Source organism: Phasianus colchicus, chromosome 12 (genome assembly GCF_987193195.1).
Source record: "Phasianus colchicus chromosome 12, bPhaCol1.hap1.1, whole genome shotgun sequence".
NCBI lineage: Eukaryota > Metazoa > Chordata > Aves > Galliformes > Phasianidae > Phasianus > Phasianus colchicus.
In genome coordinates this window covers 20,123,178-20,140,288 of record NC_143447.1, presented here as the reverse complement: position 1 = coordinate 20,140,288, position 17,111 = coordinate 20,123,178, and the positions used below count along the sequence as shown (strand labels likewise).

The 17,111-nt window shown below is 49.9% G+C and overlaps 1 protein-coding gene across 5 annotated transcripts in view; it reads right to left on the bottom strand.

The window, feature by feature from the left end:
* Positions 1–17,111, bottom strand: part of ADAMTS7 (ADAM metallopeptidase with thrombospondin type 1 motif 7) — a 52,906-nt gene that overhangs the window by 15,259 nt on the left and 20,536 nt on the right. For all 5 annotated transcript variants that reach the window (XR_016470501.1, XM_090149208.1, XM_031587921.2 and 2 more), the window contains 10 exons: positions 15,119–15,263; positions 14,857–14,949; positions 14,216–14,361; positions 11,168–11,337; positions 10,718–10,851; positions 8,978–9,098; positions 8,058–8,302; positions 5,384–5,525; positions 2,915–3,041; positions 2,574–2,787 (listed from right to left, as the gene is read on the bottom strand). Coding sequence is in view for 4 of the 5 variants with exons in the window: in XM_090149208.1 (XP_090005334.1) it covers positions 2,574–2,787; positions 2,915–3,041; positions 5,384–5,525; positions 8,058–8,302; positions 8,978–9,098; positions 10,718–10,851; positions 11,168–11,337; positions 14,216–14,361; positions 14,857–14,949; positions 15,119–15,263 (1,537 nt within the window). In the remaining variant the exon portion in view is untranslated. The remainder of the gene's footprint in view (positions 1–2,573; positions 2,788–2,914; positions 3,042–5,383; positions 5,526–8,057; positions 8,303–8,977; positions 9,099–10,717; positions 10,852–11,167; positions 11,338–14,215; positions 14,362–14,856; positions 14,950–15,118; positions 15,264–17,111) is intronic.

The window sequence follows — 17,111 nt, the reverse complement described above, 5'->3', positions numbered from 1 at the left end:
CATTTTGCACAGGGTGATCCTTGACCTGCACTCCAGATAGAAATGATTTTCCCTGGAGATAGACATTGTGAAGGGCTTTGGGCTAGATGATCTAATAGGTCTTTTCTTTGTGACCTATCACCACGAATTACATCTCTTTTAGAAAAGAATTTTTTAAAGAAGGGAATAATAACATGGGTGTTGTCCCAGTAAGTGAAAGAAAAAAGCAAGGGTCAATAAGCAGCTTTGTAGAGGACACCCCCTCCTCCACCATAATAGTCCCTTTGAGACTGCTCAGTATAAAAGAACCCACAATCTGCAAAGAGAGACAGCAATATTTTCTGCAAGAGAAGTAAACTGCAGTGCTACTAACATCACATGTGGGCTGCTCAAGCCACAGGCTGCTGCAGTTTGCCACAGCAGATGCACAGAGCATTAGTCATATATATCAGCATGCCTCGCACAATGCAGCCAGCAAGAACAAATAATCTCCAAGTCAAACAAATCCAACAGAGGGGATTTGTGCAAAAGTTGCTGTTCTCAGGATGAAAACAGATGGGCTGAGAGGTGGAGGTCTGATGCACAGCCACCAGCACTGGAAGCTGAGTGCAAGGTGGGGAGAGAGAGCCCTCAGGTACCCGCAGAGCTTTAGGGCTGGGCTGGCCTGGAGATGCGGTTCTCAAATAATTTGTATTTATCTATTTTGAGCCTTTCTTGTGTTTGCTCAGCCCTTGCAAGGGCCCAGTGCCCAGATGGGACCCATAACACTCCCTGCTCTGGTGCTGCTGGGCTCCCAGCAGGTGCCCCACGTGGGATGTGTCCCCCTCGGTCAGATGTGTGTCATCCTGTGGGCCGCGTCCCTTGGCTGCCCCGAGAGGTGCTGCCCCTCGACTGGACTCGATCCCCTACTTATGAATCTCCTGGGAAACGCTGAGGAGTGGAAGTGATCCTATGGAATGTGCCTGCCATAAGGCAGGGTTCATGAAACTGCATGGCCATCACTGGGCACTTCCATCCTCCACACAATTTCACTGAAATGCAGCATTTCCACTTGTCTGCCTCTCCAGCAGGGTGCAAGCAAGCTGCCTCACTCCACCAGGACAGCACTGCCAGATCAGGGGAAGCACAGATCACCACAGAGCTAAAAGTTCTTAGCAAATGGCTCCAGCTCCATCCAGGAGATAAGCTCCAAGAATCACAGCTCTCAAAGGGGAAAGGAAGAGGGTTATTTGCCAAGCCTCAGTTATCAAGAAGGCCCCTGAGGCACAGATAAGAAACCACTGCTGTTAGTAGCTGCACAGGGGGAACAAGCAGCACTGGTAGGAAAGTTCAGCCCCTAGAACAGGACTGCAGGAGGCATCACTGCAGGAGGCATCACTGTGCCACGCTGCTGAGTGGACGTGCTTCTGCAAGCATGCACCAGGGTCTGCAAACATACAAAAGCACTGAACCTCCTCTTATTATCCCTTTTTATGGGTAGATGAACCAGGTTTCTGGAAAGCTTCCCAGCTCCTCACATTTCCCTGCTTATTGGTGGCGGTGGCAATGTAGAAGAAAGAGAGCTCTCACTTTAAGTGAAAGAAGAACAGAAAAGTTACAGACATATTAAAATCTCAAGCACGTTTTCACGGTTGCACAGATGCATAGATGGCAAACCCAAAGAGGAGCATTGTGACAGCCTGTGCTGGCTCAATACATAGCACAGACCTCAGGGCAACTTGGAATTCAAGATTTTTCCTTTAAACTATTGCAGCCTTCTTTCTCAACCGTGCTATTGTGGCTTTTGTGGGCCTCTAGAAAAATATTTCTAAATAGCTCTCATTTAGCCTTCAAATTTTCTGTTCACATTTTTATTCTGTTTGTTTCTTAGCAACAGGCTCCGTTCCCAGGCTCTGATTTGCCTCCTGATACTTTTCTTCACACTGAACACTTTCTGAAACCAATGCTCAAATTAGCAGTTATGCCTCTTTGGTTAAAAAACCTCAACCACAAAAATAAACGTAAGGCTACACAGGGTGCCCACTGAACACAGCTTTTATACTCCTCTCTCTTTTTAAGTATATTGCTGTAAAATTCCCCAGAGCAGCCTGGCAGCAGAGGCAAGGCAGACACATAGCCAACGTGTGTGGATGCAGAGCAGATGTCCATCCACCAACAGGCACATGCATGGCACAGCTGGACCCCTGGCTGGCCTACAGCACCTTGCCTCTGCAAGCATGAAATGTTCTTAAGGCTTCTACCAAAACAAAGGAGAAAGATCTGTGGGGAAAGATTTGCACATTGAAGGCTTCAATATCTCCTGTTTCTGCCCTTCTTGCATCAAGCATGGAGCATGGCCTTGCTCTTGATAGAGAAAGCAGCAAAAGTCATACGAGAAGTGAAACAGTCAGACATCCCGGTGCTTTTTCCTCACTGAGATTTTCCTGTACCACAAAATTCCTTTCTGAGAGATCTGATATTGTATGCACACTCCAGAACCACTTTGCCCTGTACCCAGGAGTGCCCCTGCCTGCTCCAGGACATCCTGGTGGTACATCATCTGTGCTCCTGCCAGCTTCGCAGGAAACTGCAACCACCCCTGTGATGTGTCTCACCTCTGACCAGTTCCCCATAGCCCACTGAGAGGGACAGGGGACATCCCGATGGCAAGGAGCAGTGGCTTCTGGTTTGGAGAGGTGCTGGCAATCCGCTTGCTGCAAAGCTCTCTGCTCGTCCAATCCCACACTCTGGATGCAGAGCACAGTCCTCTTCATCAACCCTGACGTCCCACATGTGGCTGAGCACTTTTGCCACTCACCAACCCACCACCTGGGGAAAAATAAAGGGGAAAATGCTGCAGCCAGCACCCACCAGGCAGAATCTGCCCCCCGCCCCTGCTAGGATTGCTTGGGCAACAAGGGTATGTTGAGAAAGAGCAATAGAACAGACAACAGACCTTGCTGGGCAGGGTTCCTCATTGCACGTCCTTTGCTTGTCATCAGGCCGTGTCAGTGTGTCACAGTACTGCTCCTCTACGATGCCAGCCAGCTTTTCTACACAGTGTACAATCTGCCTCTGTACCCCTGGGGACACAGACAAGGCTTGGCTCTACATAGAACTCAATTCAGAGTACTGAGCATCCTCTAACAGCAAGCAGCAGGAGGCCCTGCCATTGCCTTCAGACACCAAAACCAGAAGACTATTAAACCTCCATTTAAACTGAACCTGAAACTTGAGAGCCCACTTTTCACGGCCCCCACATGCTGCCAAACACACCAGCACTCCCATTGTACCCAGCTATGAAAAGGAGAGCTTGATACCAGATACATGATACATATATGATTAGAGCTAGGAAACTTAATTGTTCTGGAAAATAATTCTGATGTGGAGCTGCACAAGCTGGGGCAGTCTAGGCTGCATGGATGTTACCATCACTGGTGCAGCCAGCACAAAGGCCCCTGGGCATCAGAAGCAGAGCAGCCAAAGCACCTCCCAGGGCTTGAGGAGGTGTGATCTGCCTGTCCAGCACGAGGCAAACTACTGATCCTGTCCTGGGATTGAGGCCAGGGCTGCTCAAGCAGAAAGCTTCAGACTGCAGAAAGGTTTGGCAAATCTTGTGCTTACTCAAAACAAAACAAAACAAAACAAAACAAAACAAGCGTCAGATTCTACCTGCTCTTTCAGGGCACAGAGATGTCAGGAAATACCCCAAGAAATGCCAAGAATTTCCATGGGTCTTCCCCAGTCCTACTCCTAGCCTCTGTACCCTGACACCTCCTGCCCCTGTTCTGCAGCAGCACAGGTGACATTCTGCAGGATGACCTCACTTCCACCATGCTGCTTTTTGCAATACATACTTGACAGGTGACTTGAGAGAGCTGTGAATAACAATGACCAGCTGAGTGGTGAGGAGGCTGCTGAGTTCTGCTGGGGGAGCTCCAAGTGCTGTAGCTCCAGTGCTCAGAGACTTCTGAATGTAGTATGGTGTTGTATGGTGTTTGCAGGGCTCTCCCAAATCTCAAATATCTCAGCTCTGGGAATGACTCCAATGGAGTGAGTGCCGTCATCAGCCAACTCCTACCTCATTTACTCCTGTATTTCCATTCTGTTTTGGAAGCTATCAACCAAGCCATGCAATGGAATGCTGGTTTTAAATAAAAGAAAGTGACTTTGACTGCTATCTTCTTTTGACAGCACAGGCTGCAGAGCAGCATGTCATGGGCACCTATGCAAATCCAAAGCAAAGAGCTCCCGTAGCAAAAATACATAAAAAGGCCAACAAATTCACGCAGCTCCACATCTCTCCTGCTCCAAGGCAGGAAAAAAACCCTATCTTTTAGGAGAAGGCAGGAAATATCTTCTGGCTCTCAGTACTGCCTAAAATGGGTGAGTGTTCGTGAAGTCTCTTCACTTTTCACACAAAGGGATCCTTCTTTTTTCCTCTTAATTCTTACCCAGACCTGCTGCGCAGCTGCTCTTGAGGAAGCGCTTGCTGCTCCCAGCCTTGCTCTGTGCCACGTGCAGGACCCAGCCCTCCCATGGGTGCTATGCTCAGCCCTGCACTGTTGAAGGGAACGTTCAGCTTGGGAGCATGCCAAAAGGCGAGAGAGAGAGAGAGAGAGATTGGATCCTTCTGATGTCTATTTACAATGTAAAGTGAAAACACTCACTGCTGTCAGTTCTGCGGAGTGCCGTGAGACCAAACGACCACACATGCTCACACACACATCCCTCGAAAGCCTCCTGTCTCACGGGGCTTGGGATGCTTGGGATGTGGTGGGAAGGAGGGGACATCAAGATGTGGCATCCCGTGCACCCTGGGGCTGGTGGCTGCAGCCACGACTATGATGTTCTGCACCCACCAATACCCTCTGACGTGCTCTCCGAGGTGCTCTCCATAAAGCTCCTGAAATAATCTCCCCTCCAGAGGCCTGGCCAGGCTGCAGACACTGATTTTTCAAAGCTCTTTTGTCTCAACCAACCAGACAGCCCAGGAACACCCGGCCCAGTAACAGGACACCGAGCTGAGGAAAGTGCTGATAAAGAGTGGGCTCCCAGTGGCCGAGTGCAGTGGGGGGCACCGAGGAGTTACAACCTCAGCAGATGCTGCCTTTTTTTTCTTTCCAAGACCTACCGAAACTAAAGACCCAGGAATTTCTAAGGCAAATGCGAGCAATGTGCTCTGATGTGGCTGTAATGGGGAACGTGGCCCAGAGCATGTGCAGCTCTTGCCACCAACTGCTTCTCAAACATCCGCCGTGATGCATGGTACAGCACGAGGACAGTGGTCCCTTTGGCTACCTGTACCAGAAACTCCTGCCACATTTGCACTGTCTACAATGAGAAGGAGATCAAGGATGACAGAAGAAGCAGCAAAGACTGATGGGCCATACCATGCAACATGGGGATGCTTTGCCAGACTCACCGGTGCCACACGTGGCGGTGCACGTGGTCCAGGAGCCGAAGCGCCACAGGAACTCAGCCCGCTCGATCTCATTCTCGCTGTCAGCTGGCCGCTGGATGGTGTACTGGTAGCGCACACCAGGGTTGGTTTCCTGGAACAACAGCTGTGGAGAGACAACAGGAGGTGAGAGACACGGTTGGTGCAGTGTCTGACTGCTGCGCTGCAGGGGTTTTCAAGGAGACACGAACCCCCCGGCACAGCCACGCAGGTGTCACTCTGTCCAGCTCTGTACCAGTACAGCATCTGTCCCCTCACTGCTGGCCATGGACAGCAATAGTCTAGCTGTTGCTGCACTTTAACAGCAGCACTCAACCATTCCAGAAACAGTATTTAGCATGTAGTCAAAGTGTGTGAGAGAAGAGGAAATGCCCCAACTGACCCCACTGAGAGTACCGGGCTTGTGGAAACATTAGGTAATAATAAAAAGTAACACCAAGAACATTGAGAACGGCCACAGCTTCAGTTTTATGTCTCTGCCAAAGAGTCTGGAAGGATCCTCCTGTTAATCCTCACTGGTCTCACTGCCGAATGCAGCTGCATCCAAAGACCTCCTCAAGGCTCAGCATGGCTTGGACCTTCCCTGTGAAGGGCCCTGCTGTTGCCTGTCCCAGGCAGAGCTGGGTGAGGAAGTTTTGCATGCCACCACTGAGCCCACCACGGCACATGGTGCACCAACATCTCTCTGCAAGGACTGCACTGCTGCCTGCTCCCATCAATGGCAGCACACTGCAGCAGCCCTCAGCACGGCTTGAAATCATGGGTACGCAGCCCAGCCCCTGTTCATATCTGCAGCCTGCTGTCAATGTCAGTGATCTAACCATGCTAGGGATGCAGACTGGTATGCAAAATGCACATCATGCAGAGTGGCTGGGGGTCGCACCCTCCCCTTGGTGCAACACTCCAACTGCTGTGGTGTCAGAAGGGCTGGAGGCAACGGTGAAGAATCAACAGACAGCAAATGCTCAGTGGCTGGCTGGTAACAGGCGCTGGAAAGAATGTCATTAATTTCTCCCCACTTGAAACGTGGCTCTCACTGCTCTCCAAATGAAGCGGCTGCTCCTATGGTTAATGCAAGCCCTGCCCAAAGTGCCTCCAGCAGCAGTCAGCACTCACGAAAGGCTGTGAGTTTAAATGTGTTTTTTTTAGCCTAAGTGCTCCCATTATTGCCAAAGCTTTGTTGTTCTTGGAGCTTTGGCAGGAGCAAGGGCATCTTTCCAAAACCTCTTCATGAATATTGAAACATTTCTGTCAAAAGGTTTTAATTAGGTTATGAATCCCAGAAATAGTCCCAGCAATTTGCTGGTGCTGAACATGCCAGCGTTGATACTAGCAGACTAAAGCAATGCTTGGAGGCAGAAACACAAATGCAAAAGGCAAAGACTTTTGGCCATGCATGGCTGCACAGTGAGCCAGGAACTGTGGGGTCACAGCTCCAGGGCCATCCCTGCCTCTGCCCCAGGGAAGCCACTCAGGAGGAGAAAGCACACCTGGGGAGAAATAAGCCATGAACCTGGCTCCGCAAAGTGCTGATCCCCATGCTCCCAGCATCCTCTTCCCTGCCCAGCTCTGCAAGCCTGGGATGCAGCACAGTGAGAACCCCTGATTTCCTCCTGCTGCTGCACTAATTAAAGCAGTGCACTCAGGAGGTATCTCTTCCTTCATTTATCAAAAGGTGGCTAAAAGGGAAAAAATGAGGTTAAACGATGATCATGAAGCAAACCTCCAGGGTTGAAGCTTTATTCATTCCTATGTCCTGTTCAGTGTGATTTAAAAGAAAACATTTTCTTTACTCTGTAGATTGTATAATCCTCCCCTTGGCAACTCTTCAGTGGAAATAAGGCAAAAATTAATAGAATAGGATGGGTTTGCAAAATAAGACAATGATAAGCTAAGCACCAGAGCTGCTGCTGCTTAGGCAAGTTATGGGGCAGCACCCGGCTTTTGTAAGAAGTGTTCCCAAGACACACCAAGTGTGAACTGGGAATAGAAATTCTCACATGGAAAAAAGAGTGAAGTTTGAGATTTGTTGTTATTTCAGAAGATTTCAAAGGTTCCTCTCGGATTTTTTTCCTCTAGTGCTTTTGTGAGGAAGCAAAGCCTGACTTGCAAAAACCACAAAGGCATCACTCAGGCTTTGGACCTGCCTGTGCATCCCCTGAGGAGTATGAGCCCTTGCCCAGACCCCAGCTGGTGCATGGGGGCCCAATGCTGGAAGGAATGGGACAGCTCCCAGCTCCCTGATGCCTCCACCACCTCCACTCGGACTCATGGGCTGCTCCAGCCCTGCCAGAAACACCATGGGCTCTTCTCTTGCTCCTGATAAGATATGGAAAAAGCTCCGGAAACCAGCTATTTCTTTTTATACTCTCTCTCCTCAGTAAATATTTTGAGGAATGCTGCAAGCTGGATGAGGCTCAGCTGGAAGCAGCAGACCCACCCCAAGTTCAGAAACATGCTTCCTGGGCCAGCAGCACACATTTGGCTGCCTAAGATGAAGAAGCATGCACAGGGAGGAGACACCCAGCCTCATCCTGTGGATGGCCATGAAGTCACCTCAGCAGTGTGGGAAGCTCCTGACTCTTCTCCCTCATCCTTCCCAGCTGCAAACCCCAATTGCCCAGAACCCAGAGCATACCTGGATCCACACAGGTTCCACAGTGGGCCCTGGAGAGGTGAGGTTCTCCCAGTTTCCTGTCCTCTCATAGGTGAAAGTGGTCCCTGCCACCCTGTAATCCCCATTCCACTGGATGGTCCAACCACCATTCAGGAAATACTTCTCTGGGTCTTCACTCCTCAGCGCCAGAAAATTTCCAGCTTCTGCAACTTCTTCAATCCGGATCTCTCGGGCTCCAACAGGGATAATCCCAATATCAACATAACCTGTGAATGCAATCAAGCATTTGCTCCAAGGAGTCAAGGACATGATCAGCTCCCTAGGGTGTGGAGACTGTGCCACAGACATTTGTTTTAAGGTCATTAGACACAAAGAGTAGTAAGGGAATATTTTTCTTGCAAGAGGTAAGAAATGGAAAGACAACTCTTTATCTCCTTTGTTACTTCTTAGACCTTATAAATATCAAAAGTCTGGACTAATGAAAGACTGCAAATGAGCAGCATGAGTGAGCCAAGCAATTAGTGCCACTCTAGCTGAACAGACAGAAAATGCAGCCCTGTGTCTCCTGGTTTCCCACACAGCACTTTCCAGCCTGGAGCAGCAATGGCACTTGCAGAGCCATCCCCCCTTCTCTGAGTGCTGCCTCCCACAAAGTCCCTGCAGCCACGGGGTCTTGCCTGCAAAACACCTTCAAGCCTGCTCTGCTGATCAAGGGAAAAATGAGCTCTGCAGAAGAGGGTGGCTTGTTTTAAGGAAGTCATTTAAAACAACAACTCATTTTTCTCCTCCCCAGTGGCTGGAAGCTGCTCTGTTCACCCCACCACTTTGCAACAAAACGTTTGGTGCCTGGGGAAGCTGCAGCTACTGACAGCCAGGAGCGTGCTGCTCATCCCTCTCACTTAGGTGTGTCTTGCCTTAAGGAGAACGCCACGTGTCCTTACCCAGTCCCTCGCTGTCCTCAAATGTCTTCTTAACAGTGTGGCAGGTGGAGCCATCCCCGTGGCAGACACCGCACCGATCTTCCACTGCGTTGGAGTTGATCTCATAGTCGCAGCCCACGTTCTGTAACACAGCCCCATCAGCCCTGGCCCCATGCCTGCACCCATTTACACCCACCCAGGATTTCAGTGTGACACGAGCAGTTGAAAGTGGAAAACAACCACAGTAATGAGGGCCAGCCTCAGTGGACAGATGATGCTCCTGAATGGCAAGAAATAAGAACCACAGATCGGAGAATGGAGTGAGCTGGAGTCTTTTTGCAGGGTGGATGGTGACGCATCCCAGTCAGCCATTAAAACGGGTTTCTTGCCTGCAGCCTTGCCATCCTGTTCGTACCACTATGAAAAGTCAGATCCACATCTTGCTGTCAGCTTTCCCTGCCTTGCTCTGCAGCCTGTGCCTAGCCAGGCAATCCTCTTGGTCCTTGGCCCTGCCAGTCCCGTCACAAATATTTCCCCAAAACCTTTCCTAAATTCTGCTGGAGCTCTCCACACTTCAGACCCAGGCAGCTGCCAAATCCCTTGACCAAACTGCGATTCTATCTGACACTGTACAATAAAAGCTGCAGCCAACTCCCCAGAGGTCCCACTGGGTCCTGTGCCAATGAGGAACCTTCAGTCTTAGCTCCACAAGGACTTATCCAGGGAGTCACTTACATACACGTGCTAGAAAAGGAGCACTATTTTTGCTATTGCAATGTTTTGTAGAAAGCCAGGCTTAATTCCGGTGACGGAGCCAGCAGCAGGCTTGCAGTTAGCAAGTATTTCATGTGTGCAGTTAGCTTTTAGGGAACATGCTGTCATCTGTGGAGAACTGCTGGATCTCTTTTCTATGAACCAAGTAAAAACTATGACCCAAGCTCTCTGAGCCTGTGCCTGTGCATGTGTGCTGCAGCCTTTGAAGTAACTTATAGCCTATTACAGGAGGAAACAGGACCACCTCAGAGCCTCCTGCTGTGCAGAGCAATTGCCATTGGCCTATACCTGGTACTGCCAGCAGCACAGCCAGGAAGAGGAAGAAGCTTCCACTAATGGCTCTTCTGCAAGAGGATGCATGGAAACTTTATTACTGATTATTTTTGCCTGCTTCTCTTTGTGCTGTTCAGAGCATGAAGGCCCTCAGCAGCCCCCAGAGCTCCATGGAAGAGGCAGGGAGATGAGCATTCTGCTCCCTGGTCCTTCTGGTTCCTTGCAGGGAAGGTGCTCTCCCTGGCCCACAGCTCATATATACAGAGCTTCCAAGAAGTAACAACAGCCCAGGAGGAAGGAAGAACCCCAACAATGGGAGAGGGTGCCAAGGCTGGGTGAGACATCTCCATTGCTGCAGACTCTGGGTCAGAGTAGCATCTGCCAGAACAGCAGGGCTGGGATAAGTGTCCTCTCCACCTTCCCTTTCTATCTCCACAGCTTTATTTGCAAGTGAAACTGTTCTTCCTGTATTTCCTTAGTTTGGTTCTCTACTTCCTTGAAAACATCCAAGAGGCTTAAATACTCCTGTGCCATCTATCTTATGAATATTGAGAGCTCTCCCTCATTTCTATACACAAAAATAGTAATAAAATGGATCAGGTAATATGCTTGAGGACATTAGGCAGAGCCCTGATTACTGCCCCTGCCTCAGCCTGCAGCTCCCGGCACACAGGGCCGCTCCCAGCCTTCATCAGCCCTCATCAGGAGACGTACCTTGCAGATGCCATTGATGCACATGTCCCGGCTGGAGTTCATTTCATAGCACGGGGTCCCATCGATGACAGCATCTCTCAGCTTTTCTGCAAAGTATTCATCCTCCGGCCGGCAGTGCAGCTCACAGGGGTTAACTGGGAAGCCCAAGAGACAGAAACTGAACCCGAGGAGCTGAGGTGTGCACGCCTACATTCGCCTGCTTTCTGCAGCAGTGTTGCCCTGGGCTCACAGACAGGGATCACCTTCTCTCCTTGTAACCACCTCCAACAACATAAATTAATCCTGCAAACCCAGGCATAATTTAAAATACGGCATAAATGCGCTGCAAGTGTGGCAGAAAGGGAAGGCAAAACTTTTACAGGCAGCTCCAGCAAGATCATTGCAAGAATCTGTCTCAGGCTCTCCATGAGGGCTGCAGGAGAAGCCTGGCAGTAGGCTGTGCACACTCACTGTTGTTAGGCACTGGTGTCCACTTGTAGAGCTTCCCCTTGTAAAGCATGGGGTTGAACTGGCTGCACTGGACCTGGCGGAAGGATGGCTTGTTGGGAGGACACGGCTTGATGTTGCAGATCCGGAATCGTTTCCGTTCTCCCAGGCAGTACCTGCCCCCATACTTTGGCCTGTTTGCAGAAGGGAAAAGAGGAAATAAACACGCAGAGCAAAGATGGGGAAACTCCCTTATAATAATAAACCCTAACCTACAGAGCAAGCTTCTGAAATGCACAGAGAGCATCATCCATGTCCTTGCTCCTCAGTTTCCTCTTGGACAGAGGACACAAGCTCTGCACAAAGGCCTTGGACATTGCAGCAAAGATATTTCTGCAATGCACAACAAAGATATGGTGACAGCAGCTGCCCAGGTGGTGGAGGATGACAGAATTCCAACTACAGATGGCTTTGGTCCAACTGCTGTTTTATTTTTTTCCATTTCTCTTCTTCTGGACAAGGAGAGGTGCCTAACACAGTCCGAGTTTGCTTCTGACCAGATTTGCTTTCTTGCTCTCAGCCATTAGCACAGCATTGTGGTGGTCAGGCTAAGGCACTGCAAGAAGGAGGTTTGGATTTGTTGCTACCAGGGCACCCATTTGTCTCAGGAAGGATCAACCCAAGTGAAAAAGAGATGCGAAGCAGTCATTTTTGCAAATCTCTTGTGAAGGTGCTGGAGGTCCACAGCTCTTCTAGCATCTTGTCCCTCCTGACAGTCCTTCCTTAATGCTGCAAATACAGCCAACTCTATAGGCCTGGTTTATGAAGCTATAAAAACTGGTGTGACAAGTAGCGTTCATGTCCAAAGCCATTTTGCTGCTGGACACTCCTACGCTCTGGGCAATGGAACAAGCATTGCTCCTACTCTGCTTGTCCACAGTGTGAAAGCAACCACTCTGGGAGATGAAACAGGCTGAACCCTTCCCCAGGGGCTTAAAACATCACTTTAAACGCTAAAATTACATGACTTGGAAGGCACTGATTAGCTAGCCCAGCTGCTTTTATTCTCTCCAAAAGCATCCCTGGGAAGTACCTCTTACGCACAAGAACCAGCTTTCCACTGTCAGACTTGGTTTTTCTCTAGAGTGAGATGCAGCTGTTTTAAGGCAGCACCTGAGAGGCTTTTGTTGGGGGGATGCTCTGATAGTGCTTCCCAAACACATCTCCAAACCACCTTCCAGACGTCCTCTCCCTTTCTTCACCACCTCCCAGCTAATCTCAGTCTCATCTGGAAGAACTGCAACTCAGACTGATCGTGACTTTGTTGGTGATCCGAGCAGGGACTCCAGGGCTGAATGGCCAACAAGACAGAGCTCCTGATCAGATGGCAAGTGGCCACAGTTCCAGGATTTCTGACAACCTCCCCTGGCCCACTCAGTCTTGCTTTCTGTGCTGGATGACCTGGATATTTCTACAGTGTAATGCAAACCAGCAAGAACTGGGGGACTGGTGGATGGGTCTAACATGAACTCTTGCCCAGAATGAAGAAATCTCATAAGGCATCTCTTAAGAGGAAACACATTTCTTCAGGCTTTAGATTTTTTATGCTGGTGATTCCTAAATGACAGAAACAGCCAGAAACACTGCACACAAGGTGATAAATTCTTATTTACTTTGGAAAGTAGTTTTAAAAATATTCTTTCCAGCGTTTTTAAAGTGAGAGGGACTTAAAAAGCAACAACAGACTTTCCTTGGATGCCAACAGACTCTCAAGATACTGCCACTGATTCTTAACACTTGCTGTTTCACCAGGTTGCTACCAGGTTGTTTCGGTCACTTGCAATTTCTGCGTCCCACATCCCCATGACCTTATGAAAACTATTTTTTCCCTGATTAGTTTAGAGTGGCACAACTTCTTGAAAGGAGTATAATTATTATTTTACAGTTGTGTTTACACACCTTTTTTTTTAGGAAACGCCTGAGGGAGGAAGGACTACCCAGAGCACATTTGTTCACTTCATCCAAAAGGCAAAGCTGAAGATTTACCTACCGTGGCCAAAGCAAACAACTGCCCAGGGAAATTCTGCTGCTTTTACAATGTTTGCTCTCCAACATGCCTGCAGCTGTGTTTGGAACACTCCATAAACTACAATTGCATTTCTGTCACAAAACTCATGTCAAACACAAACCTAGCTCTTGACCTAGCACTGAGATTACACAGCTATTCTTTAAACAGTTCAATAGTATGTGTTAAAAACAATGCACCCAAAGAAGTTAGGCAGAAAGAACATCTGGGCTCATTAGAGAGATTCCCTCTTAGTTTTCAAATCTTCTTAAGCCATTGAAAAATGACTGCCACTGGAAAATTGCTCACAAAGCCCCTTTCTCTCCCTGTTACGAGGCACTGTGACACTTGGACGAGTTGGGGGCCTTTGTGTGAATCCAATACAATAGCAATTGGGCAAGGAGGGAGGCATCTGGAGGACAGATGGGTCAGCGCAGCGGTCATGGCATGGATAATGCTGCTCCTTGGTTGGCCCTTGGGCTGGGGAGCAGTGAGCATCCCCCACTACTGCAGCTCATTCAGCTTGCTTAGAAATCACTCACAGGGAGAAAACAGTTGATAAGCAGCAGTGAGTGTTTTCAAAACGAGAGTGAGTCAGAACCACAGAAAGTCTATTTTTCTTTATGGTCATTAAAAGACACCGGATACGTGTAACAGCTACAAGCGTGGAGTCTTTACTCTTTGTTGAAATCACATTCCTCTCTGTCTGCCTGATGCAGAAGCAGTTGTGCATGAAAGCAGACAGAGCCAGCTCTGCCCTTCCAGAGCCTCCCATCACCCAGATAGCTGGATAACCCCATGAAATGAATCGTCTGTGGTGTTTCAAAGGCATCTTGTTCAGAAAGATAACTGCATAATGGCACCAGTCCTCTGCTGTCCAGTGCAGACATGGGTAGGACCAGACCTGCCAGGCGATGGCCCCTGCTTTAAAGGACCATCAGGAAGCCTTGGGCTCCTCTCCTCCACAAACAAGCTGAACAAACCCAGGAGAGCACACATGCACTTACGTGGGGTTGTTGCACTGCCTCTCGGCGCTCTGCACACCTGCACCGCAGCTCCGTGAGCAGGCAGCCCACGAGCTCCAGGGCCCCCAGTTGCCATTGATAGCATCAGGACGGTAACCCACGGGCACGCACTCACCATTGAAGCACCACTGCAAAGGGACAGGCCAGAAGAAGAAAAACCAAGATAACGATGCACTAATAAACCTTTACTTAGAGAACTCTACCTTCGGGGAGCACTAAAGACCAGCACTCATATTGTCCTGTGCAAACCCATGCTACACTTACTCCAGGATGACTGGAGGTCAGCTGAGCTCTGATGGAGCCAAGTTCAGCTACGTGCAATGAGAAATTCAGGGATATAAGGCTGTCTGAGGACTTGTGGGAGGGAACAGACCCCTGGATACGACCCTGCAAGCCTTCTGCTTCCATTCAAACTGCAGGTTTCATCTTTTTAGGGACATCTTGACTTCCCTGAATTCAATCTCTCACCACCAACATTTGGCTGAAGTAAGGCCATCAAGGTGATCCATGTCCACGTGCTGGAGTTTGCAAAATGTCAGGTTTTGCACTTTTCCAGCAAAAATCATCTCTTACATACAGGATAAAGAATCTCCACACCTGCAAATGAGACTGCTCCCTCCTACCTTGTTCTCCCCACATGTTGTCCCATCAACGGCAGCATCCAGCTTGGAATGACATGTGGTCCCCACTGTGCACCACAGTGTGTTGCAGACACTCTGCAGAAAAAACATTTACCACACAGGACGCAGTTACTGCAGGGGACAACCCATTGGTAGAGATTTTACTCACAGGGAGAGGATCGCCCCATGCAAAGCCCCTACCCCCCAGAAAACGCTCAGAGCTGTATGAGTCCATGCCATGTTGGGAGCGGGGACTCTGGCTTACATCCATGTCATCACAGAAGGTGGAGTAGGCACCATACTGCAGGCGGCACTGGTGGCTCACATCATAGAGGACGCCCGGGGGCACCAGGGGGAAGTCCAGCACCTCCCGAGCAGGGGGATCATCCAGGCACAGTCCCCAGCCCCGGCTGAAAGAGAGGTGACAAGGCAGTGTCACTGCCTGGCTGGTGCAGGTAGGTCCCATGCACCGCTGCAGCAGCTGCTACTGGAGGAACCAAACATCTCATCAGTGTTTAGGGTGTTAGAAGGTAAGGGGGCCTGTGAGAGCTGGTTGGCATTTAAACAGCTCTTCTTCCAAGCCCAGGATCGGTGCGTCCCTGTGAGCAAGAAATCAGGAAAGGGTGGCAGGAGACCTGTGTGGATGAGCAAGGAGCTCATGCACAAACTCAAAGGGAAAAAGAAGGTCCATGAAATGTGGAAAAAGGGTCTGACCACTCGGGAAGAATATAGAAATGTTGTCAGGGCCTGCAGGGATGCGACGAGGAAGGCTAAAGCCCACCTGGAATTGAATCTAGCAAAGGTGGTAAAGGATAATAAAAAAGGTTTTTTTAAGTATGTTAACAGTAAAAGGAAGACTAGGGAGAATGTAGGTCCCCTACTAAGTGAGGGGGGTGTTCTGGTAACGGGGGATGCTGAGAAGGCGGAGATACTGAACGCCTTCTTTGCTTCTGTCTTCAGTGAAAAAGCTCCCCCTCGGGAATCCCAGGCCCTGGTGGTTAGTGAGAAGGTCTGGGGAATGGAAGACTTCCCTTTAGTCAGGGAAGAGGCGGTCCGAGAGCGCCTAGGCAACACCAATGTTCATAAATCCATGGGACCCGATGGGGTGCATCCACGGGTGCTGAGGGAGCTGGCAGAGGTGATTGCTGAACCGCTCTCTATCATCTTTGAGAGGTCTTGGAGAATGGGGGAGGTGCCTGAAGACTGGAGGATAGCCAATGTCACTCCGGTCTTCAAAAAGGGCAAGAAGGAAGATCCAGGTAATTACAGGCCAGTCAGCCTCACCTCTGTCCCTGGAAAGGTGATGGAACAGATTGTGCTGGATGCCATCTCCAGACAACTGGAAGAAAAGGAGGTTATCAGGAGTAGTCAGCACGGGTTCACCAGGGGGAGGTCGTGCTTGACCAACCTGGTAGCCTTCTATGATGTTGTCACTGGCTGGGTGGATGGGGGGAGAGCAGTGGATGTAGTCTACCTTGATTTCAGCAAGGCATTTGACACTGTCTCCCACGACATCCTTATAACGAAGCTGAGGAAGTGCGGGATAGATGAGTGGACAGTGAGGTGGGTTGAGAACTGGCTGACTGGCAGAGCACAGAGGGTTGTCATTGGCGGTGCAGAGTCTGGTTGGAGACCTGTAACCAGCGGTGTTCCCCAGGGGTCGGTGCTGGGACCGGTCCTGTTCAACATCTTCATCAATGACCTTGATGAGGGGGTAGTGGCCACCCTCAGCAAGTTTGCTGATGATACGAAGTTGGGAGGATTGGCTGACACGCCCGAAGGCTGTGCTGCCATTCAGCGAGACCTGGACAGGCTGGAGAGCTGGGCAGTAAGGAACCAGATGAAGTTTAACAAAAGCAAGTGTAGAGTCTTGCACCTAGGGAGGAATAATTCCATGCACCGGTACAGGTTGGGGGATGACCTGCTGGAGAGGAGCTCTGCAGAGAGGGACCTGGGTGTCCTGGTGGACGACAGGTTGGCCATGAGCCAGCAGTGTGCCCTTGTGGCCAAAAAGGCCAATGGCATTCTGGGGTGCATTAAAAGGAGCGTGGCCAGCAGGTCGAGGGAGGTGATCCTCCCCCTCTACTCTGCCCTGGTAAGGCCTCATCTGGAGTACTGTGTCCAGTTCTGGGCTCCCCAGTACAAAAAAGACAGGGATCTCTTGGAAAGAGTCCAGCGGAGAGCCACAAAGATGGTGAAGGGCCTGGAGCATCTCCCCTATGAGGAAAGGCTAAGTGAGCTGGGTCTGTTTAGCCTTG